The following is a 27,399-nucleotide window of genomic DNA, read 5'->3' on the forward strand; positions in this document are numbered from 1 at the left end:
GGAGCCAGAATACAAAATGTGCAAGATTAATTAAAAGTAAATTAGAAGAAATATAAAAGTATGACAACAACATTGAAGCTTTGGTTCTGGAATAAAGTTGGACTGCTGAGGTTTGGGTTTTTGTTGTTGTTTGTTTTTGAGTGTAACAGCATATAAGTAGTACTAATTACGTACGTGTTTTTAAAAACAGTAGGTGTGGCCTCACAAACATTCTCCTATTAGTTGCTTGGTTTTTCAAAGTGTTCATGATTGATTGAAAAACACTGAGAGGCAGCTCCTGATTGGTTGACTGCAAAGAGTGGCTGCATGGTCAACTGAAAGGTCAAGGGTCAATCACCTCAGGAACGATGGTGAGGATGATGTCCTCGTTTCCTCGCCTCACCACCGTCCGCAAAGTGTCGTCCCGCTTTATTGCCGCGCTGACGTCACTGGCTGAGGTGATTCGCTCGCCGTTGATGCTGATGATGACATCACCTTCCTGGAGGCCGGCGCTATAATGTAGAGCATAGAAAAAAGTTATTATTTGCAAAAATCTAACAAAGTACAAAATTATGCTTCTTTTCTGCTCACTATATGGAAGTTTTAAAAAGCCAAGATTTAAAGAAACTCAGTTTTTATGTGCAGTTTACATGCATCCAGGTTGACTACGCAATGACTCAAAACCTATAAACACTATCGTCATAATGTGCCAAAATAAAAAGAGCGCATAATGAGGAAAAACTGATTTGAATCTGGTTATCTTTGATGAGCCAGATCAACCTAGATGGCAACTTTTGTTTTACATGTGTAAAATCCCAGAGACCTGCAGCACACTGCCATCTGCTGGCTGGTTGGTGGAAGTTGGATGGATGATGGAAATCAGTAGCAGGTGTGGTTGAAATTAGATCTAGTTTGAAATTATTTGTTGTTGGGTTGTTTATTATTATCATTATTATTATTATTCCAGCAGGAAGGTTTTCTGCTCCATCTGTTGGATTTCTAGCAGCATTACTGAAAAACTAATGAACTGATGTTCACCAGACTTGGTGAAAACGTGAAGTCTGACCTAGAATTATCACCACTAAAGTTCAGGATGAAGATTAAAAAAGAGGTGGAGCCAGGAAAATTTAAATGTATTTATTCAACAGCTGGGAAATGTAGCACATTAATGCAAATTATTTCCATGAACCAAAGATCAAATGTAACCTGGTAAAAATTCCAGTAAAGTCTAACATACTTTTTCTAGAATAATTTACATCCACGTTAGATTTTTTTTTTTCGAAGGCGGTAAGAATGTTAAGCTCATGTTTGAGTCACGCGGCGCACAGTCATGGAGGCAGACACCAGTGGACTGTTGAAATATATGAAAAAGGGGCGGAGCCTAGACATTCTGAAAAAATGATTTCAAACTAAATAAAGTGTGTTGACATTTTACCAAAAGTTGTAAGGTGTAAAGGTTACACATGAAGAGATTTACACATGAAGAGATTTGTTCCAAGAACTTTGATGTTTGAACATTTCAAGTGAATACACAGATGGGATTAATTTTGCAAACGGACTGGGATTAAAGGGTTACTCACGCCTCAGCAGGAGTCCGACTGATGACCTCCATGATGTACGCTCCAGAGGTGACATCTGGGAAATCAGACTGCTTCTCCTTCAGGTCCTTAGCCAAGCTGAGGAGGAAGAAATACATCACAGAATTTCTGAATCATGTTTGATAATTTGATTATTTACATTAGCAAGGAGGTGTACCTAATAAAGTGGCAAGGAGTTGATTTAGAACCGTGTTCTTTTCTGACTATGACGTGCTGGCGGTTACGACGAGCCGGTTAATTGTTTGAATAAAAGAAATAAATGCCAGTTGTGTGTGTGTGTGTGTGTGTGTGTGTGTGTGTGTGTGTGTGTGTGTGTGTGTGTGTGTGTGTGTGTGTGTGTGTGTGTGTGTGTGTGTGTGTGTGTGTGTTTGTTTTAATGCTGGTAACAGGACTCACGCTGGTGTGAGGCTCATCATTCTGACACCCATGTATTTCTTCTTTGGTGTCGTTTTACCTGCAGAACAAAAGCAAATGTGCAGTTTGAACTTGTGCAAGTGTCAACGCTCGTTTCTACCTGACGCGGATGTCGTTTTTATATCTTTTAAACCACAATACCACTTAAATTATGTGTGCGTGTCAGCGTATGACACGTCGGGTGCAGAGCTGGTGCGATGATATCGTCAGTTACAAGAAAGCATTTCACCCTGAGAAAACCAAAAATCAGGTTGAAAGTCCAGCACTGTATTCAAAGGGCTCAGTCGTCAGATTCGCCTTATCCCGATTTTCCACATACAACTATTGCGTTGCGTCACCTACGCGTTACATCTTACTGTGTTTTTGATCTGTCCTACACAAGTGTTTGTTGCAGTGTGTTTGTGAAATCAGTGGATGTGTGAGAGAGAGAGAGATTTAATTCCACTTCCATGCTTCACCTCAGGGAGCTTTGGTGGCTGCTGCGCACTCTAACAGGTTGGTGGAAATCTGTTAGCTTTTCTGAAATTTTTTCACTTGCATCTGTGTGCTAGATATCACAGTGCTGTGCACCTGGCACACTCCGATTTAAAGAGAAGGACAAAGTGTCACTCTGGTTAGTTGGTATCATGTTCAGACTACAAAATGACCATAAAAAAATGAACATGGTGAATCTAACTGTTTTGCACCGGTGTTTCCTGGCATTTAAATAGCAATATGTGCCAAGACGCCCCAAATGAATATGCACCTTTTGTGCAGCTTGTTTTTGCACGTGCCATCAAGATAGAGCTCAGAGGATTTGAGAGCTTTTGGGATGTTTATCACGTTGTCACCCTGATGTCAATTCTTAAGAAAACAACAGGAAAAAAAACAAAAACAACAGGGAAGTCTCAAACCTTTGGCCTGCCGGTCATGTGACTCTGCCAGAAACTCTCTGATCTTGTCTGAGGGGATGGCAAAGGAGATTCCGGCTGTGACCTTCAGGGTGTTGATGCCGATCACCTCGCCATCCTGCAGCAAACACACACACACGTCCCTTGAACACGATGTGCCTGACCTTCTCATCATCCCTTCACAATAAAAGGCAGCATGAGTCTCATTAAAGTTTTTGGAGCAACATCTCGGTTTGATTTAAAACAGATTTCTAATCACACTCAGCCGTGCACGGCGACCGCCAAGCATGACCTCAGATCTTTATTTACCTTTGCATAATAAGGACTTTGGAGGACTCTGGATTTGTTTGTACAGGATTATGTATCTCTGCCTCACACTAATGAGGAACTCTGTTTTATTTTCAGCTGGTTTATTATTATTAATGTTGAATTTCTCATTATAAATAATGTGGTTTCATTTTAAAAAAATTTACATCTGCGAAGGAGTCAAAAAGTTACATGTACCTTAACCCTCTGGGGTCCGAGGGTATTTTTTGGACAGTTCACTCGCCTGGCATAAATGTATTATTATTGCTGTTAACAGCTCTCCCTGCATCCCACAATCAAGTTTTATGTCTCTTTTTTTTCAGGACAACCTGTGCTTTCAGAATATATATGTTTTTGTTGTGTTTTACAAGTGTAATAAAGGTTTACAATCAAAAATAGGCAAGGAAAAAAATAAAGCGAAAAATAATTTTCCACACACATTTATTCAAAACACACAGCAAACTCTAATAAACAACTGTTTTGACCTCAAAAGGTAATTTGAGGTCTTGTGTGAAAGACTGCACAACAAAAAGGTTCAAACAATAAACACAAATGCACATTTTGAACAATATATACAAAATGGTCTATGCGTTTTGTTATTTTGATATGATAAACAGTGCTTTACGCCGAGAAAGCAACAGAGTTACGAGTATGTATGTCAGAGTCACATGCAAACTAGAGCAATCCTGATAGTTACACACTCTTTGTTTGAGCATGTGAGATTGTCATCAGAGGCTGCTCCGTCTGCTTTCACTTTCGCTGTGCGTAATGGCACAGGGCGCACTGGAATAGTATGTACTCATTGGAGCACCCAGGGGGCTATTCAAACGTGCCAACTAGTAACATATCACTCCTGAAAATGAGCTTTGGCTTTTCATGTGAGGTAAATCTGCACTATGATTGGATTTTGGAAAACCATGTGACGATGAACCAATTCCGACTGGACACTCACATTGCGCACGTCATCACACATCTTCTATGAGGAGTACAAAGATGGCTGATGGCTGGCTCGGAAGTCCGTGGAGTTAACTTTTCAGCAAGAAAAAAGTAAGTTTCTATCTCATATCATTAAAAAGTTATTTAGAATTTAGTAAAGCTTGGTCTTAGCCGTTGTATACGGCCCCAGAGGGTTAAAATGAGCTGTGTGTTCAGGTTCTTTAGTTCTGAACGCTGGTTAAACTGTGAGGTCCAAATATATATATATTTACACCAGGGACCCAAACAAGCACTTTGATTTTCTGTTCTTTTTTTATGATCTTCTGCAGTTTTTGAGACATTCTTGTGGACTGATGAAGAGAACCTTGAAATGGACTCACACTTTGGACTGAAAGAAACCCTGGACGGAGAGAAGACCAAAACAGTCTCTAATCCTTAATCTGATTTATGACCAACATTTTTGGAAGATGTAACTGAATTGCCTGAAGATTTTTTTTTTTTTTTACCTCCAGTTTAAAAAAACAGCAACACTTAAAAAGTAGAAACTAACAGACTGTTGGGTATTTTATTTGTGTGCAGGAACAGAATTTCAACCAGAAAAATTAGTCATTTTTACGAGTCCAGGTCAAAAGTCGAATATGTGTTTTTTGCACAATAAAGCCAATTGACCACACAGGCATGTTGTTTCTTGTTAATATCTTTTAACAGTTTTGAGATTTGGAAGGACAAAGAAGCAACCTCCATCTCATAAATTTCAAATCACTTGACTTTGAACATTTAAGTTGATGTTTATGGAAGGTTTGTCTCTTGCAGGTTTAACTTTACTCACCAGATTGACTAGTGGTCCTCCTGAGTTTCCGTACTGCAAGAAAACAAAAAGACAGTTCTTTGGTTTGCAATTTAACTTTCATTTTTCAAAGCAGTTTTGACTTCATTCATTGACAAACTTATCCTGCTAAAACAGACAGACAAATGTCGGAGAAAACAGCACCTATTTCTTGGAGGTAATTAAAGTACGAGATCTTCTCCCAGGTCTGGTCATCACAGCGTTGTGGAACAATCACAGTGGTTGAACATTTGTAGAAGTCCAAATAGTTTTTATTATCAAAGTGCCTATTGATACAGTAACATATTTATTCCGCTACTTTGTAGAGCATCCAATAAGAACCTGCCATGACGCTGCGTAGTTTAAATAACAGTGGGTGCCATATAAATAGCAATTTGTAGTTTGTGTACAGTACCGTATCAATATTTGTTTTCGATCTTTTCTTTGCTAATTAACGTTTAGCAAATACGTAGCAAACAGTATCTCTTTCCATAAAGTGTAACCGTCCCTGTTCATCTACATTAGTAAATATGTGTAGTTGCTTTTTTTTTTTTATCTTTTTTCCTGAACCGCATGAAAGGTGAACCAAATCTGAGGGTTTTTTTTTTTCTTCTGATACGGTCAACCACTTCTGGAACTGTTACAGGGCCCTAAGATCTCTCAGCTGCTGAGCAAACCTGCAAATCACTTTCTCTTAGGTAAGGGTTTGGAAATTTTAATAATACTTCCAAAATCATGCAGTCAAAGCCAGAAACTTTATGCAGGAGGGGAAGCCGGGGCACAGTGGATCAGAAATGTTGTTTTGTGGCAGCATAAACACATTATGCATAGGATGAGGTCATTCTATTGTGGATTTAATACAGCAAGTTATTGTTTATAAGGCTGTGTTATTTATTTCTCCCCAAGTGTAATTTACAGGTGTTTAAAATCGATTTTAAAATTTTTGATTCACTGTGCCCTGGACACTAATTCACGGGCACAGAGAATCAACTTAGAATATAATGAAACAACACATGATTATGATTATATACAAACTATAATCAAGGAAACCAGCTATGTGTGTGAGTGTCTTATATAGTGGTACAAGTCCTTTAGAAACTATTATAAATACAACTGTCATTATTTCTGTTCAAATGTGAAAACAGTTGTTTATATACACAAATTATAGAAATAATTCATGGAAAAATAAATGTATAAATTTCAACAAGTAATATTTGTCATCCACTTGATGCTGGGGCTTAGTAAATCACTTTCTAGACTGATTCACTGTGCCCAGGGTGCATGTGGCACACATGAGTCATGTTATCAACTAGCTGATAGTCTGGAGAAGACATAACACATACTCAGTTGGACGGGGTAGTCTTCTAACTAAGAACAATTTTTTGGGCCACCTTTCCTCTGTTGTGAGAAATAAATACAAAGACACTGACATCCACAAAATTTACTTTTGATAGAAAAAAACTGACTTCACTTGCCACTTAGTTTTACCCTTAATGTATCCAAAAACAAAACACTAATTTATAAGGGGGTGTCTTTATGCATAAAAATATGGCATAACTGCTGCAAATATACATGTAGTTTTGCAGATATAGCTACTGATTCACTGTGCCCCGTGATTCACCATGCCCTGGTTTCCCCTACTAGAATTCCAATATGGACCGGGTGCTATTCCTGAAAGATTCTACAGTCCCTTTGTAAATACCAGATCTGTTCTGCAAATATGCACGATTACACACGCAAATAGAAATCGATGGTACTGACAAACAAACTGCACACAACTACAGTATGTTTTTGTCTGGTGCTGTAAATTGTTGTTGATTCATGCAGCCATTTAGCACCCCCTCTAGGCATGGAGTCTGTGTTCACAGACTTATTTCATCTATTTTTCATGGATTTGAAGTGTAATACCCTTAGATTTATTCATTTTTTAATATTCTTCCCACAGTGTGTTGAGGCACAGCAGACTGTGATCTTCTCTTTTGGCAATTCCCTTTTGCTTTTTGTCATAGTATCACTTGATATGGATTGGCAAGCATGTTGCTCATTTGGAAGTTTTACGCAACTCCAGATGTACATAGAGAATGGCATACAGACGTTCTTGAACCATGCCACATTACATGACACAACAGTTTGAATTTGTACTCACGTTGATGATGGCATCAGTTTGGATGTAGTCCATGTCGGAGTTTCGCAGACCCAGTTCCTTCCCTCCCCTCTGAGTGGTGCTGACGATGCCGGTGGTGACTGTGTTCTGCAGGGAGAACGGGCTGCCGATGGCCACAACAAACTCACCGGGTCGCAGGTCAGCCGATCGTCCCAGGAGCAGCACGGGAAGCTTCACCTGCTCGGGCAAACATTTAAAGACACATGATTAAAGAAAAAAAGGCGGTTTTAGAAACAACCTGAAAAAAATCAGGGATGGATTGTGTTTCCTGCAGGTTATTACCCCCCCACCCACTCCAGTTGTATCCAGTGGGCCTAAAAATAAACGTGCCAGAGTTGTTTGAAAGCATTCACACTGACTGTAGTGTGATTTCTGTGGTCTGATAAGAGGAGACATAAAATAAAATTTGCAACAAGTCCAGCTGGATGCATTCGTGGAAATCAGATTTTTGTTGTTCTGTCTGCCAAACGCATTATGTTTCAGGTAGTAGGATTAAACCTGCTTGCGTCTTTGTAAATTTACAGATGTTTTCCATCTTAAATGTACCGTACACGTCTGAGCCATCATGGTTCCTGTGTGGTAGAATTCTTTACACCGCATCCTAAAACTACTGAACTCATGATAAAAACTCTGGCTCTGCACAAACCTCTGCAGGTATGAACTTATATCAGGAAGGATTTTTTTTAAATCTTTGCTTATTTTCTTTTATGCATTCAGATTTACTCAGGTGCAGGACCTAGTGGCCATTAGTGGAATTGCAGCTTACAGCTATGTTTGGTTGACTGTGAAACTGACTGATTCATGTCGTCCAACCACAAGCTGAGACACGAAGAAGCCGTGATGTTCAGCACAAACGTCCATTCACACCACATGCCAGTGAGCATGACGAGCACATGTGGACCCGTGTGTGTATGTGTACGTATCTCGTTCCACCATCACATGGGTTACACATTTCTCCTCTTATGTAACATGCATAAAGACTTTGACCCACTTTTGGTAAGTTTTAGGAGAGCAAGCAGGCAAAGGAGAAAGAAGGTGAAGAAGAAGGTACAGCACTTTAAAATCCGACATTTATGCCGTCAGTTTGTCCATGGTGTCATTTTTTCTTATTGTTGCACTGGGAACAGTAAGTGGGGAAAAAAGTGTGTTTTATTACTTTCTTAAACACAGTCAGATTGCCAGTAAAAGCAAGATAAAAAGATTTTGATCTCACTGAAATTACTTTAAGTCTGCACAAGCATGCACGGCTAATTACACATAACAACTTTAATCTTTAAATCGGAATGACACCTGGGTCAAACAAGTTTTCAGTACCACTTAAGGTGCCCAAGCAACACAAATTCTGCCTTCAGCCTCAGTACACCCTGACCTAGACAAAAATGTATTATGGCCATCCCAAAATACTCCAGTCACATTTTAAATGTATACCACATTATATAGTGATTACAAAACAAGTACAGCTTGGACTATCTATGACTGAATGTTATGGAGATATGCAGCAAAACAGAAAAGTAGTGACAACAGTCAATTTAGTCTGTACTGTCAAAAGATGCAATTGCTCCAGTTTTGGTAAAAAGTCATGACAATTATTGGTTGAGCTAATAGAGTTTTTAAAAGGACTAGGTTGCACCATCCAACCATGTTTGTGTGTGCTTGGAGCCTGGAGTTAATGCTTAGTTATTAGGTTTACAGGGTAAGTAGAGAAGATTGAATCTTCGACTGAACTGGGTTGCTTGACACGAGGACATTTCGCTTCTAATCGCAGAAGCTTCCTTAGCTAAATTTCTTGCTCTGGTAGTCTGACTTCTGTCTTGACTCTTGTAGAGAAGAATAACAGAAGCCCAGAAAAGAAATGGTTTGAAGGGGGAGTGAAGGAAGCATTGTATGTGAAATAGTTGAAATCCAGCCTTAACCAGGGAGGGGGTCTGAGACACGCTTTGTCCCCTGTTTACAATGGGGTACTCAGGTCAAAGCAGTTTCAGTCATTTGTTCATGGTAATGAGTCATTCACGTCATCAGGAGAGGCGTCACTCCCATCATTAGGAGAGACAGCTGCCCTGTCATTAGGAGGGTGCTAACTAGAGCACAATAAGTGCTAATTAGAGCAATCGTTAGTCACTAGCCAATGGCAGTCTGCCTCTCGGTAGGAGGGGTCTGGATAGGTTTAAAACTGCAGCTTTGCTGGCTTGTTATTCTTTCCTACAAAAGTCAAGACAAAAGTCAGACTACCAGAGCAAGAAATTTAGCTGAGGAAGCTTCTGCGATTAGAAGTGAAACGTCCTCACGTCAAGCAAGCCAGTCCAGTCGAAGATTCAAGCTCCTCTACTATGGAAACCACCTGGACAACTGAGAGCCTTCACAGAAACTTTACAGGGTAACGTATGTCACAGAATCCAGTGGCTGCCGACCATGTTTGACCTTTACTTTAAAGGCCAAGTATTCAACACAGTCAAAACCATTCAATTTATCAGTCCTATTATCCTATAATCCTTACATTTAGTTTGTCCAGTTACTTATGAGCTTGGAAGAAGGTGAGACTGTATATAAAAATGGCTGTAATTCATAAATGGTTAATGTTATATTTTTGTGAAACGCCCTTGAATTAAAGCTAAAAGTCAACACCACAAGTACATCTTGTTTCACTTCATCAACATTGTGTTGGTGCACAGCCTCACTGTCCAAATACTTAAGGACCTTATTATCTAATGTCATATCTAACTGCCAACTCTCTTTCTATGAACATAGCCATGACAGAAATAACTCCATGAATTCAGCTTTCAAGGACTTAAAACAGGAATAAAGTGCTGATGTTACAGATGTGAAGCTGTTCCCTTCGTTCCAGACAACTAATAAAGACCAAATTAATTTAAACGTCCGCCAAATCCTGCAAACAACAGAGACAAACATGATGAATGCATCTAAAACCACAGGCACGCTCAGCACGTGTGTACACGACTAACAGCCGGGCCTGAGGATTTGATGTTCGTCAGAAAACGTTGATCTGGCGGTCGGGATGACTCAGAGCCGGTGAGAAAGTCAAATAAAATGCAGAGACAGCGAAAACCAATGACGATGTTGATGTTTCCCCGAATTAAAGGTTTAAGGCTGCAGTGATTCATCTTCTTTTCTTTTGCTTTTTCCACTTAAGGGCTGAAGTTTTCTGCTGTGGGACAAACACATTTTTAACAGGTTAGCGCTAGCATTCGCGAACCAGAAACATGCAAATGTTCCTGCAGTTAAACACAGATTTATAAAATGATTCAGTAGGATTAAAGTGTTATATACACCTAATTTCTAAATCACTCAAGGATGCTACTGTTAACTTGTTTGCGGCAGCTTTTATCGTTAGCAGCTGTGGATAGCGGCGCTAGTCCTGGTATCCTGTCAACAATCGAGTGATTTACTGTCAATTTATCAAAGTATGCAACACTAAAACTCTTACTAAATATACTGATTCCTGAATATACTGACCAGGACTGTGCATTGTCTTAGAAAACTCACTCATTTGAATGCTAGCTGCTAGTGAGCACGTTCAGTGCTAATTGGTGATTGAAGCAACACAACCAAAGATAATGAGAAGGAGAGAAAGAAGCAAATAAAAGTGGAGGTTTGGGGGAAACACTAGCACTTTGTTCCTTGTTGTGGGAGGACAGCAGACTGGATGTACTTAGGACCATAACTCACGTTGTTTATCATAGTATATGCATAATGAAGATGAGTCTATACCAGCAGGTGGCACTGACGCCATTAGAAATTACACTACACTTATTAAAGGACCCCATAAAATCTATGAATTGAACACAGTCAAAATTCACTTCCATTGATAGCAACTAATCCAAAAAGTCCTATATAGGCCCTGTGACCCATTGGTGCCTTTCACTGGCTTCCATAGCATCAAGCCTATAAGAGTCTTGGATGCCATCTTTAATAACTGGATTTAGGCCAGTTTTTATTTTTGGGAGCATCCTGATGGTGCTTTGGGGTCATCTAAGAAATCTAAAAAAGTTGGTTTGGTTTAGCCCTGGGTGGGGGGGTGGGGTGGGGGTGCAAAGGTAGTGGTCGTAGCTTCCCTAGTACTTCAATCAATCAATCAATCAATCAACTTGTTTCTTATATAGCGCCAAATCACAACAAACAGTTGCCCCAAGGCGCTCCACATTGCAAGGCAAGGCCATACAATAATTATGAAAAATACTTGAGCGGGATTCCAGCCTAAGTCTGTATATTGGCAGGGCAGCTCCTTATCCACTCGTCCATCTTCTCCATGCTCTAATCTAGTGACTGATGTTTTCCAGGAATTACCAATAAAATGTATCATATCGTATCGTATCGTACCAGCATTACGGATTCAGTGTGTAGAGCCTGACCAATATACCAGCTGACTGGTAATATAAACCGAAATGAGCCTTTCATGAACATATCAGTATCTGCATTATTTTTGCTGACATGAAAACATTTATTTTACAGAATAAACAATGTAGAAAACAACTTTGGCTGTGGGAAATTGTGTCATAACACAGTTTGTCCAGCAGAGAGCACTCTGACTGCATTATTTACACTGCTGTTAGGCAGGGTTGGGACCCCATCTCCCCTTGGTCACATTAGCTTCAGGAGACAAAAGCAAAGCGATCAGCTGCCATTCATGATATCAATCTAGGACTAGTGTATACCGCTACTGGACTGGACATTATTACGTCAACATGGTTCTGTTTACTACCGTTGGGCCAATTTAAAGAGAACACAAACCACAGGTCATGTTAAAATACGTTGTCATGCATTTGAGGTTAAATGCAGCCCTTGATGTCAACTGTGAATTTGGAATTTCTGATTTCTGACATAACAAAATGTCATCAGAAGTCAGATTTCCTGTTAGTCAACTTGGAAAAGGATTCTCAGATCCGACTACCAGATCTGAAGTATCCCAACAACTTCGGATAATTGTGGATTAAAATAGTTATTTCGGTGACAATACGCATTATCCAGCACACCACTTTCAAAATAATCAAATCTTTCTTTTGCCACTTTTGATTAATTAAAGTTTTTGAATCTTGTTTGACTTATACTTAAAACATACAGTATATAAAACATCTAAAATATAAACATATAACATATAAAAGATGATGTTTGAGAGTCGGCACGTCACTGTCACTTTCACTCAACGTCTCTTTATGACTTCACTCCTCTGCATAAACAAATATTACGCAAAGTTGGCGAGTCTACGAGGAATTCACTGTTGGGATAAAAGCCGTGAAATGAAAAATAAATTTGCTCCTCCTGCAGACAGAAGTAACTGCTTCAAAGCAGCGGATATTTATAAAGCTCAACGTGCAGCTTTGTAATAAAGTCTCTTTGTGAGCTCATACATGGTGTCACCACTCCTGTGGATCTGACTAACTGCAGCTTTATATCAGATGCCGCTGATGACCGTCAGACGACCTCTGCCCTGATGAATCTGCTGAGCTGATTAGATCACCTGACGGCGCTATAAGCTGCTCACAAATGCATGTGTTGGAAAATGATGGAATATCGCTGTGAGGCTGCAGCGGACAAATCAAAACAACACTTGTCTGCACATGCGCCGATGACGCCTGCCTCAGCAACAACGCCACTGCTGGGAGCTGAAACACAAACGTCAAAACGTCCTACAAATGTTTTTGGCTTCACTTTTCCAAACGTGTCCTGCTGTTATTCACGGCCTCGAGGTCGTGTGATAGGTGGATTCCTGGCTGCACGTCACCGACACAGTGCTCCAGTTTGCAGAGTCAAAGAGAAAAACAAGCTCGTGTTCAGAGCGAAGCACAAAGGCCAACAATGTCTCTGATCCAAAAATTAAACGTGCAGCCACACGCCTGCGAGCGCTTTAGTGTTCCCGTCTGCGCTGACCCGCCCACCTGTAGCTTTAACTTAGTGTCTTGTTAGTCTGATTTACGGTGCAGATTAAATGATTTTTACTTTTTACAGATTTTATTTGGGCAGTGTGCTTGTTCTGCACACTTAGTCATGGCAACAAACTAAACTAGTGTTATGTAACCAGGATACAAAATATATACATATATTTTGTTACAGAAAAAATATGACAGCCAATACAGGTTATGGGTTTTTTGCAAAAAGGCAATTAGTAAATATATCGGATTATATTTTCATCTTCTAACTCCATGGAGCCCGTGTGCAGAACATGATGTCACCGTGTGTGTGTGGGCACACGCGGAATAACAACACAGAGTACACACTTGATACTTACACGATATGTATGCTTGGGGCATGAGGTGAGATGATTAGATTTTTTAGGAATTCTCTGCATAAATTTGAATATTAATGAGCCATCCTGTACGCTATTATCCATCCAGGGTTTTCACGTATCCCATAATCCCTTGCGCGCCAGAGTCGCTGCAGTCAAAACAACATAGAGAATCCACATGATGACAATTGTAAATGAATATTATACTACAAAAATGTAATTTTTTTTATGCTTTTTGTCACGTTAATAAGAGACTGCTGCATGATACCCTGAAAACTTGCTAAAACAATTATAACAAATAATCCATGTCTGCTACGTTTAATCCGCGTGGAATTTAATAAACGGAAACTGAATTTCAGACATATTATACATATTAGTCTGGAACAAGGAGGACAAACAATGTTGTAAAGAACAATAACCAAGACGTTAAAGAGCAAACTTCACTTTCCCCCAGAACGACATGATCAGGAAGCGAGTGTAGCTCACAGCAGCTCCCATTGAAAATAACAGAGAGACAGACTGTGATTCTCCCATGTTTACATAAAACAAACGCAATAACAATGTCTATAAACCCAGAGAATATATTCCCGAGAGTTTTAGGCACAATATAAAAATAGTTTTATGTTACGATGTTAAAGGTGTTGTCCATGTGCAGCGGTTAAAGTGCAGCATGATCAGAGCGTCTCAATGCAGTTCTCAATGTTACTGAGATCTCGCAGCGCGGTGACCTTTCCGAAGTTTTGCGGGATTTGAAACCTGAAAAGGGTGGATGCAGTACAGTGGCTCAGCAAAGCCTTGATCCCACCAGGTGCTGCTTTATGACATCATGTGCACATTGTTGTGTGGGCCGCCAGAAGAGGAGGTACTGCTGGCCCACCACCAGAGGGTGCCCTGCCTGAAATGCGGGCTTCAGGCACGAGAGGGCGCTGCCGCCACGGACACTGCCGGGGGTGACAGCTGTCACTCATTATCTCATGACAACTGTCACCCATCATCACTTCATCATACTACTCCATAAAACCCGGAGGTCATCTCCACCTCGTTGCCGAGATATCTTTGTACGCGTCTGACGCCAGTAAGGTGGCTTATGTAATTAACTTGCTTCGTGGTGAGGCATGCGCTTGGGCTACAGCGCTTTGGGAGCAAAATTCACAACTCCTTACCACTTATACTGGGTTTGTGAGGGAGTTCAGAACGGTTTTTGATCACCCTAACAGAGGAGAGACCACTTCAACAGTGCTGCTGTCAATGAGAGAGGGGCGCCGGAGCGCAGCCAAGTATGCAGTCGACTTCCGCATCGCGGCTGCGAGGTCCGGCTGGAATAACGTTGCGCTCCGCGCCGTCTTCATAAACGGACTGTCGTCTGTCCTGAAGGAGCACCTGGTAGTGAAGGAAGAACCGCGGGATTTAGATGGGCTTGTTGATCTCGTTATAAGGTTAGACAATCGGTTGGAGGAACGCCGTCGGGAGCGAGACGAAGGACGTGGCCGGGCACGTGCCGTCCCTCTCCCTTCTGGGTCCGAAAAGGAACCGCCCTCCCCACACTCCACAGCCTCAACGCTCCGTGTGGCCACAGCTCCCCCTGCTGACGAAGCTATGGACACGAGCAGGGCCACATTTTACAGACAGAGGAGGCTGGCCCGCGGGGAGTGCCTTGTCTGCAGCTCGAGTGAGCACCAGCAGAGAGACTGCCCCAAGCGGTTTAAACACCAACGCCCGCCCCTAGAAACTGGGCTTAGGGTGGGCCAAGACATTCACGTGGGACACACACATATTTCCACACGACTCCCAGTTACAATCCTGAGCGGGGATTTAACCCTTCAAGCCCCAGCACTGGTGGACACGGGGTCAGAAGGGAATCTGCTAGACAGCAGATGGGCTAGGGAGGTAGGGCTCCCTCTGGTGGCGCTCCCTTTGCCATTGCAGGTGCGGGCACTAGATGGCACCCTTCTCCCTTTAATCACGCACAAGACACAACCTGTAACTCTGGTGGTATCTGGAAATCATCGGGAGGAGATCGAGTTTTTTTATGACTCCTTCTACCTCCAGAGTGATTTTGGGCTTCCTGTGGATGTTGAAACACAATCCCCGGATTGATTGGCCGTCTGGGGTGGTGGTTCAGTGGAGCGAAACCTGCCATCGGAGGTGTTTAGGTTCCTCGGTTCCTCCCGGTTTACAGGCTAAAGAGGAGGTCAAAGTCCCTCCCAATCTGACGGCGGTGCCGGTTGAATACCACGATCTTGCTGACGTCTTCAGCAAGGATCTGGCACTCACCCTTCCCCCGCACCGTCCGTACGATTGTGCCATTGATTTGATTCCAGGCGTGGAGTTCCCGTCCAGCAGGCTGTACAACCTCTCACGACCTGAGTGCGAATCAATGGAGACCTACATCCGGGACTCATTAGCTGCCGGGCTGATCCGGAATTCCACCTCCCCGATGGGTGCAGGTTTCTTTTTTGTGGGCAAGAAAGATGGCGGACTCCATCCATGCATTGATTACAGGGGGCTGAATGAGATTACGGTTCGCAATTGATACCCGTTGCCCATGTTAGATTCCGTGTTCACCCCCCTGCATGGAGCCAAAATTTTTACGAAGTTGGATCTTAGGAATGCGTATCACCTGGTTCGGGTCCAGAAGGGAGACGAGTGGAAGATGGCATTTAACACCCCATTAGGTCATTTTGAGTACCTGGTCATGCTGTTCTGCCTCACTAACGCCCCCGCGACGTTCCAAGCTTTGGTTAATGACGTCTTGCGGGACTTCCTGCACCGATTCGTCTTCGTATATCTGGACGATATACTCATCTTTTCTCCGGACCCTGAGACTCATGTCCAGCATGTACGTCAGGTCCTGCAGCGGTTGTTGGAGAACCAGCTGTTTGTGAAGGGCGAGAAGTGCGAGTTCCACCGCACTTCTTTGTCCTTCCTGGGGTTTATCATCTCCTCCAACTCCGTCGGCCCTAATCCGGCCAAGGTTGCGGCGGTGAAAGACTGGCCCCAACCAACAAGCCGTAGGAAGCTGCAACAGTTCCTCGGCTTTGCAAATTTCTACAGGAGGTTCATTAAGGGCTACAGTCAGGTAGTTAGCCCCCTGACAGCCCTGACCTCTCCAAAAGTCCCCTTCACCTGGTCGGATCGGTGCAAAACCGCGTTCAAGGAGTTGAAACAACGGTTCTCAACTGCACCAGTTCTGGTGCAACCCGACTCTAGCCGCCAGTTTGTGGTTGAAGTGGACGCCTCTGACTCAGGGATAGGAGCCGTGCTATCCCAGAGCGGAGAGACGGATAAGGTTCTTCACCCGTGTGCCTACTTTTCTCGCAGGTTGACCCCGGCTGAACGGAACTATGACGTCTGCAACCGAGAACTCCTTGCGGTGAAAGAGGCTCTTGAGGAGTGGAGACACCTGTTGGAGGAAGCATCTGTGCCGTTCACGGTTTTCACTGACCATCGGAACCTGGAGTATATCAGGACCGCCAAGCGGCTGAACCCCAGGCAAGCCCGCTGGTCACTGTTCTTTGGACGTTTTGACTTCCGGATCACCTATCGCCCTGGGACCAAGAACCAGAGATCGGATGCCTTGTCCCGGGTACACGAAGACTGGTCACACTCTTTCATTGATTACATGCTGTTACTGCCGTGGTCATATTAGAATTGCGTTGCACTTGAAATGTTTTTATCCTGAAAGTTCTATCTAAATAAAGTTGGTAGTCGTAGTAGAAGTATTGCTCCACTGGATCTGCTGTGGTGAGGCTGAGAAAAATGGGAGGAGCCAAAAGCATCGCTTCAACACACTTTTCTTTACTGTTCAGTCATATTTTCACTTTCTTCCTTCATTTCTGAACTGTTCTTTGTATATTTGCACTTTGTAAATAAGTATTTATTCTGTGTTCTTTTTCTTTTTTGTGACGGGGGCAGAATCAGACTTCCACAGTTCTGCTCATGTCTGCACTTTAGCAATGAATCTGTTTTACCTGTAAACTTCCCCTTTAAGTGGCTGAGACTTTTTTATGAATGAGACACACCGACCACATTATGCTAATTCTCTTTTTTTTTTATTCCATTACATAAACGTTGTGGAAAACCTCACATCCTGCAGCGAACCGGGTGATCCGGTCATCTCAAAACAACTGGAAGAGAATTCAAACCCAAATGAGGCCACATGAGACGTTTCTGTCCAAGTCCTGATCTGCTCCAAAGAGTCCTGATATTATTTTGCTGCCTCTAAAATTATAACCAGACTGTCTGTTTAATGGAATCATTCACGGAGAGTGACAATCGCTCACTTTTTCCAAAAAGGAATGAATACCAGCAAAAGAGATGGACAGTGAAACAGAAGGAGGACGTGTCTTTCTTTGATGACTTTTTAAGACTTTCTTACACTTTTTAAATTACCGTGTCATCATTTAAGCTTTTCAAAGTTCTGTAAACAGTGTCACTTCTGGATGCTGAGCTTCAAATACCGTCTCTCACACAAAAATGACTGAAAAATGGAAAAGTTTGAAGACAATAATCATGTATGAGCACTCAAAATATCCTGTGGACACAAAGATCCAGGCTGACGTGACAGAATTCATAATGTGCAATAAAAATAAAGACATTTGGAAGTCCGAGGAAAATGGAAAAAGTCCAACAAAGATGATGAGAGGTCTGTCCTGAAGGACCAGTTACTCCCGTCAAACTGGAATGTAGAGTCGAGGGACAGGCCTGTCGGATTCGACCCAGAAAAACCAGATCAAGGTCGGCAACCTCTGAACATACAATATGTGAGAGAGCTGTGAGATGAACTTATCACCCAAATATCTTGGCTGTGCAGCAATCTGACATCAATTAATCATGTAATGAAGGCCATGGAGGCGTGGACATCTTGGAAATACATTTGTCGTCATCGTCATAACCTATGATACCTATGGGTACTGAGCTGCAACGGTCAAGATGGAACTCCAAGCTTAGAGCAGACACAAACATGGTTGGAGCCCATTTCTATGGTTCCTGCACTACAACGGTGGGAACTACTCAAAAAGATAAACCAGAAGAGCCCCCAAAGTGCACACAATCGGCAAGTGTCACACTGAGGGCAAAGTTTGCCCCAAGCATAGGATTCTTACGGTGAGGCATGAGGATTTAAAAAAACAGCAACCAAAAAAAAAAAACCTTTAATTAGTCAGACCTTTAGCATGTGAACCAACCAGACACCACTAATTAGAAGTGGAACAGTAAAGAGCGAGTTCCCCTCCATTTTCTTAACCCAATTATTTCAGTTAAAGGTCACAGGGGGCGAGATGTTGGAGGCAGGGTTCACCCTGGACACAGGGCTGACACATGTAGACACACCTACGTGCAATTTAAAGTTCCCAATTCACCAAACCTGCATGTCTTTGGAAGTGGGAGGAAGCCGGAGCACCTTGATGGAACCCGCATGAACATGGAGAGAACATTCAAATACCACACAGAAAGGACCAGGTGGGAAGAGAACCTGGGATCGTCTTGGTGTGCCGCCAACAGTGACAACTGCAGTGTTAATTTGGTGCATTATGGTCTTATTCAAAACAGAGTTTGATCTACTCTGTCACAGTGTAAAATCACTCTATTGGTGTTAATCAGTTACATTTAACACTCTAATAGTGTTCCTTTAACACTATCTTGAATGGGGACCATATTCCCTCACTATCGCGATAAATTAACAGCAAATTTTGCTGTGTAGGTGCAATGGTGCAAAATAATGGTGCAATGAACAGAACAGACTTTAGAACATGCTGACAAGAAATACAAGGAAACAGACTCAAGCCACATCATGTGACGCATTGAAAAAAGCGAATAATTGAACTAATTTAAAAAGCGTTACAACTGGTAAAACCTGAATGAATTAAGTTGCTTGAACTTAAGTTTGTAAGTTAGAGTTGATCTAACTTGCTAACCTAAGTTCAAACAACTTAATTCATTCAGGTTTTACCAACTGTAACGGTTTTTCAAGTTGGTTTTCAGTGCAGAGCAAGTAAACGAACGGTGGGTGTGGCCAAGCTGAATGACCAGCCAAATATCAGTTGAATATTCAAGGGCAGACCTGACATTTCACCATGTTTTAGACTCTTCCTGCTAACAATCTTATGCCGCGTTCACACCGGGTGCGACGCGAGCGACAGCAGCGACAGGTTGCCATGTAATCCCTATGTAAGGACGCGTTTTGGCGCCAAGCCATGCAGGGCGACACAAATGAAGCGACGCAATTGAAGCGATTTTGAGCGATTGGCGTGTTTGTGGCACGATATTGCGTCGCATCGCGTCACGTCGCGTTGCCCTCCTCCCCAAGTACAAAAATCTGAACTTTTTTGTCTTGTCGTGCCGCGATGACCAATTAGGGACTGAATATGTAGTGACGTGGAGATGTCTGGAGTTTGACTGAAGATGTGAACATGTCCTGTCTCTGGTAGCAGCCTGTGAGCAGGACTTATGTCTCTTTTGTCCTTTATTTCACAATAATGACAGAGTTTTTGGAGCGAGCAGCAGCCCCGCAGCAGGGGGAGCGGAGTTTTTTTTTTTTCTTACGTGCACGCAAGCGAATCGTCCATGGAGATTATTTTACTTATTAACTACACAGATGTACGAGGTCTGTGATGAAAAAGCGGTCCTTTTAATTTTTTTCAAAAAATAAATGGATTTGATTCATATGTTTTTACGTCAGACATGCTTGAACCCTCGTGCGCATGCGTGAGTTTTTTCACGCATGTCAGTGACGTCATTCGCCTGTGGGCAGGCCTTGAGTGAGGAGTGCTCCACCTCGCCCGTCGGAATCTCTTTGTCTGAATAGCCGCTGCGGACGGCGCGCGTTGCTTTATCAACCTTTTTTCTGGACCTGTGAGGAATATCCGAGTGGACACTATTCGAGAAATTAAGCTGGTTTTCGGTGAAAAGTTTAACGGCTGATGAGAGATTATGGGGTGTTTCTGTCGCTGTAAGGACTTCCCACGGAGCTGGACGTCGCGCAGCGCTTCCAGGCGCCGTCGTCGGCCTGTTTCGACCTGAAAACATCCTAATTTAAGGCTTAATTCACCCAGGATGTCGTGAGAGAACAGAGAAGATTCAGAAGAGGCCGGCATGAGGACTTTATGTGGACATTCCACTGTTTAAGGACATTTTGTAATGAAAGACGTGCGCGCAAATTCGCCGAGTCGTTTCCGTGACGACTCAACGAATTTGTGAGCACCGCGACAGGAAAAACACCTCCGTGTTGAAAACCATTTGTAAAATTCAGGCGGCTTTTGATGGCTTTCAACAAGTGAGTAACTGAGAAATTGTTTAACAGCTTGGGCATGTTCCACCTTGCCCGTTAAGGTTTCCAACACGGAAGTGTTTTTCCTGTCGCGACCCCCGCGGTCGGGTCTGGCCTGACATGCGACTCTGCCCGCACGTTCTTTCATTACAAAATGTCCGTTAACAATGGAATGTCCGAATAAACTCCTCATGCCGACTTCTTCTGAAAGTTCTCTGTTCTCTGACGACTTACTGGGTCAACAGAGCCTGAAATGTGGAAGTTTTCAACTTGAAATGGCGAGACGCTGCCACCTCGAAGCGCAGATCGCCGTCAGGCGCCGTGGGCCGTCCTTAAAGCGACACTACCAGACCAAAATCTCTCATCAGCCGTTAAAATTTTTACCGAAAACCAGCTGAATTTATCGAATGGTGTCCACTCAGTTGTGCCTTACAGTTTTTGAACAAATTTTTATCAAACAAAGCAGCAGTCTCTGAGCCATTCCTAAACAATGAAAAAACGACGAAAGGGTGGGCGACTCCTCACTCAAAGACTGCCCACAGACGAATGACGTAACCGACAGGCGTGAAAAAACTCTCGCATGCCCACGAGGGTTCAAGCATGTCTGATGTAATCACACGTGATTCAAATCCATATGGTTTTTGAAAAAAATAATAAGGTCCGTTACTTTTATCACAGACCTCGTATAATAAAAAAAATGGTGACTGGTTTCTAAACACAATTATGACAGTTTTTTGGGGAAGAGCGAGCAGCAGCCCCACAGCAAGCAGCGGAGTTTTTTTTTTTTTTTTTTAATTGTTTACATGTGCGCGCGTGAACGGGACAGGAGGTCTTCAAACTGGGTCCTGCAGAGGCGGAAGGACCACTGAAAGCAGCCATCATCCAGACACAGCTCCTGCAGCAAATAATGATACTCCCCGAATTGGGAGCTTTCCACAACAACTTGCTCCGTGTCATCAAGGTCCGTCATGTTACCTTGACTGACAACCATAGCTGGCGAGCAGAATGGAAGGTCCTCCTATTTGATGATGCACTGGGGCGAATTTTCGCAGCGAAAGCAGAGCGACACACCGGGCGATGGTGGCACGTCCGTCGCCACGTGACCCCCGTGAATTTGTGGCGTCTGGTCGCACCCGGTGTGAACGCGGCATAAACCAAATGTAGCTGAAAACAAAATCGACCTGTCAGTTTAAAGAAGAACTAGTCTTCTTAAACTCAGCCATCTATCAAACTGCTCACCGGTGTGTCGATCTTGATCAAAGCGATATCGGCCTTCTCGTCGACATCTTTGATCTTGGCGTCATATGTGGCTCCGCTCTTCAGCTCCACCTAGAGCAGTAGAAGAAACTAATCACACTTCGGTAACAATCTCACTAAACCTGAAATTTACTTTGATATTCTTGTTGTGTGGGCAGCTGAAGAGGAGGTACTGCTGGCCCACCACCACCAGAGGGCGCCCTGCCTGGAGTGCGGGCTCCAGGCACCAGAGGGCGCCGCCGCCTCACGGGAGCAGCCTCGGTGACAGCTGTCACCCATCACCTGAGACAGCTGACGGCAATCATCAGTGGGGTATATCAGCAGGACGGCATCTCCACCTCATTGCCGAGATATCGTTCTACCTGGAAGGTAATATTCTCAGCTGACTGCTTGACAGTAACCTTTTGTGACTTTTGTGAGTGATAACAGACCTTTTTTTCCAACGAGAGGTGGAGGTAGCTTTCCTGCCGTGTGGATTACTGGGTGCAAACGCGCCCACCTTTAATTGTGTTTTTGTTCCTCGCCAGCAGTACCAGGTCCGACACGCGGAGGCAGTGGCCACCTGGGAGTTCGGGACTTGGCGGCTCCAGTATACCCGGGGTCCTGTGGCGGAGGAAGCCGTGTGGTACCGGTCTTACCTTGGAGAGGCGTCTCCTATCTTCGAGCCTGCCCACACGACACTTTTGTAAATTGACTGTTGTCCATTTCTGTGATTGGTTGTATTCGTTGTGCACATTCACAACAGTAAAGCGTTGTTATTTGACTTACTCCATTGTCCGTTCATTTGCGCCCCCTGTTGTGGGTCCGTGTTCCTACACTTTCCCAACAATTCTGGCATTATTTGTGAATTATAGATAAAATGTAGAACATAGCTAAAATTCATCACCACTTTTGATTGGTGAATAAGAACCATCACCTCCATGTGTTTAAACAGCAAATAACTAAACATAATGTAAGCAATCACTAAACTCATGGGTATGTTTGTTTTTTTACCTTAACTCTGTGTTTGTTGGCCACAACATGAGCATTGGTGACAATCAGGCCATCCTCAGACACAACAAACCCAGAACCACTGGCAACTGCTACCTCCCGCTTAGAAAATACCATCCTGAGAAGACAGACGGAAACAATTTCATCATCATACAACACAGTGAACTTACCGATTCAGACAAGTGGCTTCAAAAAGGCAAAGAAACAAACAACAACAAAAAAAAAAAAATCACATATCACTACTGTTGTTGTATTGCTACAAATAGTGTGGTAAGTTAAAGTTAAGTGAGGTAAATTAATATCACAATGCAAACTTTAAGCCCATGGTGATAAATGCAGAGTCATCAAACAACTCTCAAGGAGCCAAGAAGATGGCGAGCCCAAAAAGGCTACTCTAAAAATGTTAACAGTCAGAAAAGCTTATCATCATAAAAGCAACAGTGTGTCAGGCTGAGAAAAAAGTCATGAGGAGCTGCCTATAAATGTGCTTTTATTTGCATTATTTTCCAATAAAAGCATTTTCTTTATATAAAAAAGGTCTTCAGTTCAATCTATGAGTTGCTCATAAAAATCATTACGAGCATCATTATTAAAAATTACAACAGTTCATTCACCAAATTAATAATTACTCACTGGAGTTCATGTTTTTATGTTTTTTGAGTTATTTTAAATTTTATACCAATGTTGTGATATATTTTGATTAAGTTGTGATAACATTTTGCAAAACACACTGCAGCTAGAGGGTGACACTTCTGTTTATACTCGTATCCTGTCTTACTTGCGATAGAGTTCAATATGAACAACAGCAGGTGCGATCTTCTCCACCACGTCTGCGATGAAGTTGTATTTGTAACGAAGACTGTCTGGGTTCTGCTGACCTGAGGAGGACAAACACAGTCAGTGGACTTTGTTTACACACAAAGCTTTTTTGTTTTAATCCATGTTGTGCTTAATTTTATTGTTTTGAAGAAATAAAATGTAAAATGTACAATTGCAAAGTCCCAGTAATATATGTTCTTGTCAAACAGGACAAGGTTTTTTGTGTGTTTGAAATTAAGAAAAAAATATTAAAAATGTATAAAATCACAAAGAATTTTACAACAGAAAAAAAAAATCAAAAGAGGAGTAACATAAAACTGTATAAATATTTATTTTATTTATTTAACCTTTATTTAACCAGGTAAGTTATTAAGAAAAAAAATCTTATTTACAATAACGACCTGGTGATAGAAATAATAAATAATAGAAGTCGTAACTCCTTTATAGGTCCTGAGGCCCGTTGGTGCCAGTGCTTATCCTTGGATTCCATAGCATGACGCAGATGAGAGGCTCCAACTCCCCCTGGATGGGACTCCAGTCCATTACAGGTTACATCCCCAAGGACTGACAGCCGTTCACAGCTGAGTGGACTGAGATAATACAGGTGAAGTGTCTTGTCCAAGGACACAGACGGACAGGGTGACTAAGTATTGAGTCCAGGTCTACATTAAGGGACATTATGGTTTAAAGGTTAAAGAGGTTGGGTTTGTGATCAGAGGACATTTGGCTTGATTCCGTGTCAGATGTGTGAGAGGCATCACTGTAAACTGCTTTGACTGTTTGATGGAAAAGTGCCACACAAATACAGTCTGTTTACATCTCAGTCTCTTTATCCCACTGAGCTACTGTAATTGTATTAAAATTGTTTCTTTGGGATTTTGAATGACAGCTTGACTTCATCTAGCTAATGTCAGGCGTGTTCACGCTGCCCCTGGTGTCGAGACGAGTTGTCAGTCATCTACTGTGTGGTCGAAAACCAGCCCACCCTTTGCCAGACCACAATAAGAGGACACAAAATTGAGGGTTTTGCATAAAAAACATAAACGTCTGAATGTCTGTCGCTTGTAAAAGAGTCGTCGCCCCTGTGGAGCGTGCCGTCCTGTCATCCAGATGGACTGTGTAAATGTTTCAGCCCAAGCGTGATGACTGCGTGCAGCGCCCGGTGGAATAACGGGACTCAAACTGACTGCAGCGAAAAACTGAATCCAGATGTGGACTTTATGCAAGCTGTCAGACAGCTTGCATAACCAGCTGCACACGCTCTCAGTAACGAATGGCTCTGAAACTACGGAAGTGACTCAGAACCAATAGCTGCACAACAGGCGGCGCCGTTCTGGGACGTGTTGTATAACGGTCCAAATGTAACTGTAGAGCTCACCTTACATAACCTCATCCAGTTGCATTCCAGCTACAGTCACTCATGTCACAGCTGAAGATCTTTCTTATTTTACGACTTCTTTGTAACTTGGATCCGCCCACTATGACTTCACCAATCAAAAGACAACTCCCCCCCCCCCCCACCGCGTTGTTGTTGCAAAATCAGATTGCACAAACGCAGCATGCAGAACAAACAAGACAGTATGATATGAGGAGCCGTATGTTGACAATCTGTAGCGCATGGTCGATAGTGCAAAACAAGCGCATTAGGGCATGTCCAGCACATTAGGGCGTGTCCGGTGCATTATGGTGTGTCTAGCGCATTAGGACGTGTCCGACGCATTAAGGCCTGTCCAGCACTTTAGGGCTTGTCCGGCGCACTAGGGCGTGTCCAGCACATTATGGAGTGTCCGGCGCATTAGGGCGTGTCCGGTGCATTAGGACATGTCCAGAGCATTAGGGCGTGTTTGGTGCATTAGGACATGTCCAGAGCATTAGGGCGTGTCCGGTGGATTATGGTGTGTCTAGCGCATTAGGGCCTGTCCAGCGCACTAGGGCATGTCCGGCACATTATGGAGTGTCCGGCGCATTCGGGCGTGTCCGGTGCATTAGGACATGTCCAGAGCATTAGGGCGTGTTCGGTGCATTAGGACATGTCCAGAGCATTAGGGCGTGTCCGGTGGATTATGGTGTGTCTAGCGCATTAGGGTGTGTCCGGCGCATTAGGGCCTGTCCAGCACTATAGGGCTTGTCCAGCGCACTAGGGCATGTCCGGCACATTAGGGCGTGTATGTGTGGACTTCATGTGTCCAGTCGGTCCAGGTCACACCGGACCGGCAGTCTTAGGTGTTCTTCAGAAAACGTCATGGACAGTTTTGTCCAGCCTTTCTCAAAGAGTGGCCCATGGACCACTGGTGGTATGTAAGTGCCACCTAGTGGTCTGTGAGTATATTGGTAAAATATCACATTTTAAATTAATATCATATTCTAACTTTAAAATGATTCTCAACTTTGTAAAGCTGTCATGATTGGGTTATAATTTGAAATACAGTGTTGGAATGGTAGGTGGACCTAATGTTAATGTTTGTAGAGAGTTGTAGAGTCAGGGAGTTTTATTATTATTATTATTATTATTATTATTATTGCGTAAGTGGTCCTTGGTCTGAAAGGGTTTGAGAAACACCGGTGCAGGATGTATACATACTGTGTGTGTGTTGTGAAGCCGCCTGTGGAAGGTTACCTGAACACTATGTGTCAGTGTCAGTGGATGATAAAAAGGCGTCACTGTTCAAATAAAAAAGGTCTAATTTTCGTGCTCAGTGGAGACACGTCTGTGTGTCTGTCCTCGGCTCACAGATCTGCATCAGAAACATATTTCAGCTGTTTTCAGGTCTTATCACAGAGTCCTGGCAGCACCATTCAGTCTGTGAAGTTTCATATCACCTCTTTAAGTTCAGCAGCTCGAACCGTGGAGCCGCCGCAGCCGATAAAACTTTTTTTGGCTCAAATACAGTCGTGGGGCAGAAGGAAAAGCACGTACCTTTACCTTGAAGATAAAATAAAAGGACATTTTTTTGAAAACGCATGTTCTTTTTTGGCAGTTTCATGTTGGTTTTCAGTCCATATCCTTGTAATTCCAATCTGCATATCTGCTGTGAGTTTGATTCAGATCAAAGTACAGATCTGCCATAAAAGACACTCAACTTACACAGATGAAGAACCTTGCTCAAGGGCACCCATTCAGTCTGGGGACATCAATCTTACAACTCCCTGCTCCCAAGGCTACGTCTCTATCCTTCAAGATGCCACTTCCTAAATAAAACTTTGAATGTTATTCCTAGGATTTGGCAAGCGGCCTGTAAAATGCAGTGAGTGAATGAATAGATGAATTAGTTCATCCTTCCAGGTTGTTAACTCGATAACTCACAAACAATAAATGATATCATCATATAAGTCTGCAGATTAAAAAGGCATATAATGAGAATACCCGCGACCTGATGCCGGATAAGCGGTTGTAGATGTAAGTATGTATAATGAGAATACACAGATTAATGGCCCAGTCACACGGCACTTAACAAAGGGTAACGAAGCCCTAACGAAACAAGAAATCTGGACTTTCGTTGACTTTCATTAGCATCGTTTAACCTTCACTCAGCTTCGTTCCTGCAGCTGTCGCTTTGTATGGATTTTTAAATTGTTGAAAAATTTGAACAAAGGGCAATGAAAACCTCAATTCGTCTGTATTTTGTTTTGCTGTTGTTCTTGACGGTTTCTTATCGTTTGCATAGTTTTTGTAACGTTACCCTTTCATTTGACTTCGTTCAACCAACTGCAGCTC

The 27,399-nt window shown here is 42.8% G+C and overlaps 1 protein-coding gene across 1 annotated transcript in view; it reads right to left on the reverse strand.

The window, feature by feature from the left end:
* Positions 1-27,399, reverse strand: part of LOC117530722 (serine protease HTRA1B-like) — a 33,013-nt gene continuing 5,614 nt past the window's right edge. The window contains exons 2-10 of the mRNA XM_034193621.1: positions 23,644-23,743; positions 22,869-22,983; positions 21,858-21,947; positions 7,096-7,290; positions 4,953-4,985; positions 2,885-2,999; positions 1,974-2,031; positions 1,560-1,655; positions 1-491 (exon numbers count right to left, since the gene is read on the reverse strand). Of these exons, the coding sequence (XP_034049512.1) occupies positions 323-491; positions 1,560-1,655; positions 1,974-2,031; positions 2,885-2,999; positions 4,953-4,985; positions 7,096-7,290; positions 21,858-21,947; positions 22,869-22,983; positions 23,644-23,743 (971 nt within the window). The 3' untranslated portion in view covers positions 1-322. The remainder of the gene's footprint in view (positions 492-1,559; positions 1,656-1,973; positions 2,032-2,884; positions 3,000-4,952; positions 4,986-7,095; positions 7,291-21,857; positions 21,948-22,868; positions 22,984-23,643; positions 23,744-27,399) is intronic.

The sequence above is a fragment of the Thalassophryne amazonica genome, chromosome 18 (assembly GCF_902500255.1).
Source record: "Thalassophryne amazonica chromosome 18, fThaAma1.1, whole genome shotgun sequence".
Lineage (NCBI taxonomy): Eukaryota > Metazoa > Chordata > Actinopteri > Batrachoidiformes > Batrachoididae > Thalassophryne > Thalassophryne amazonica.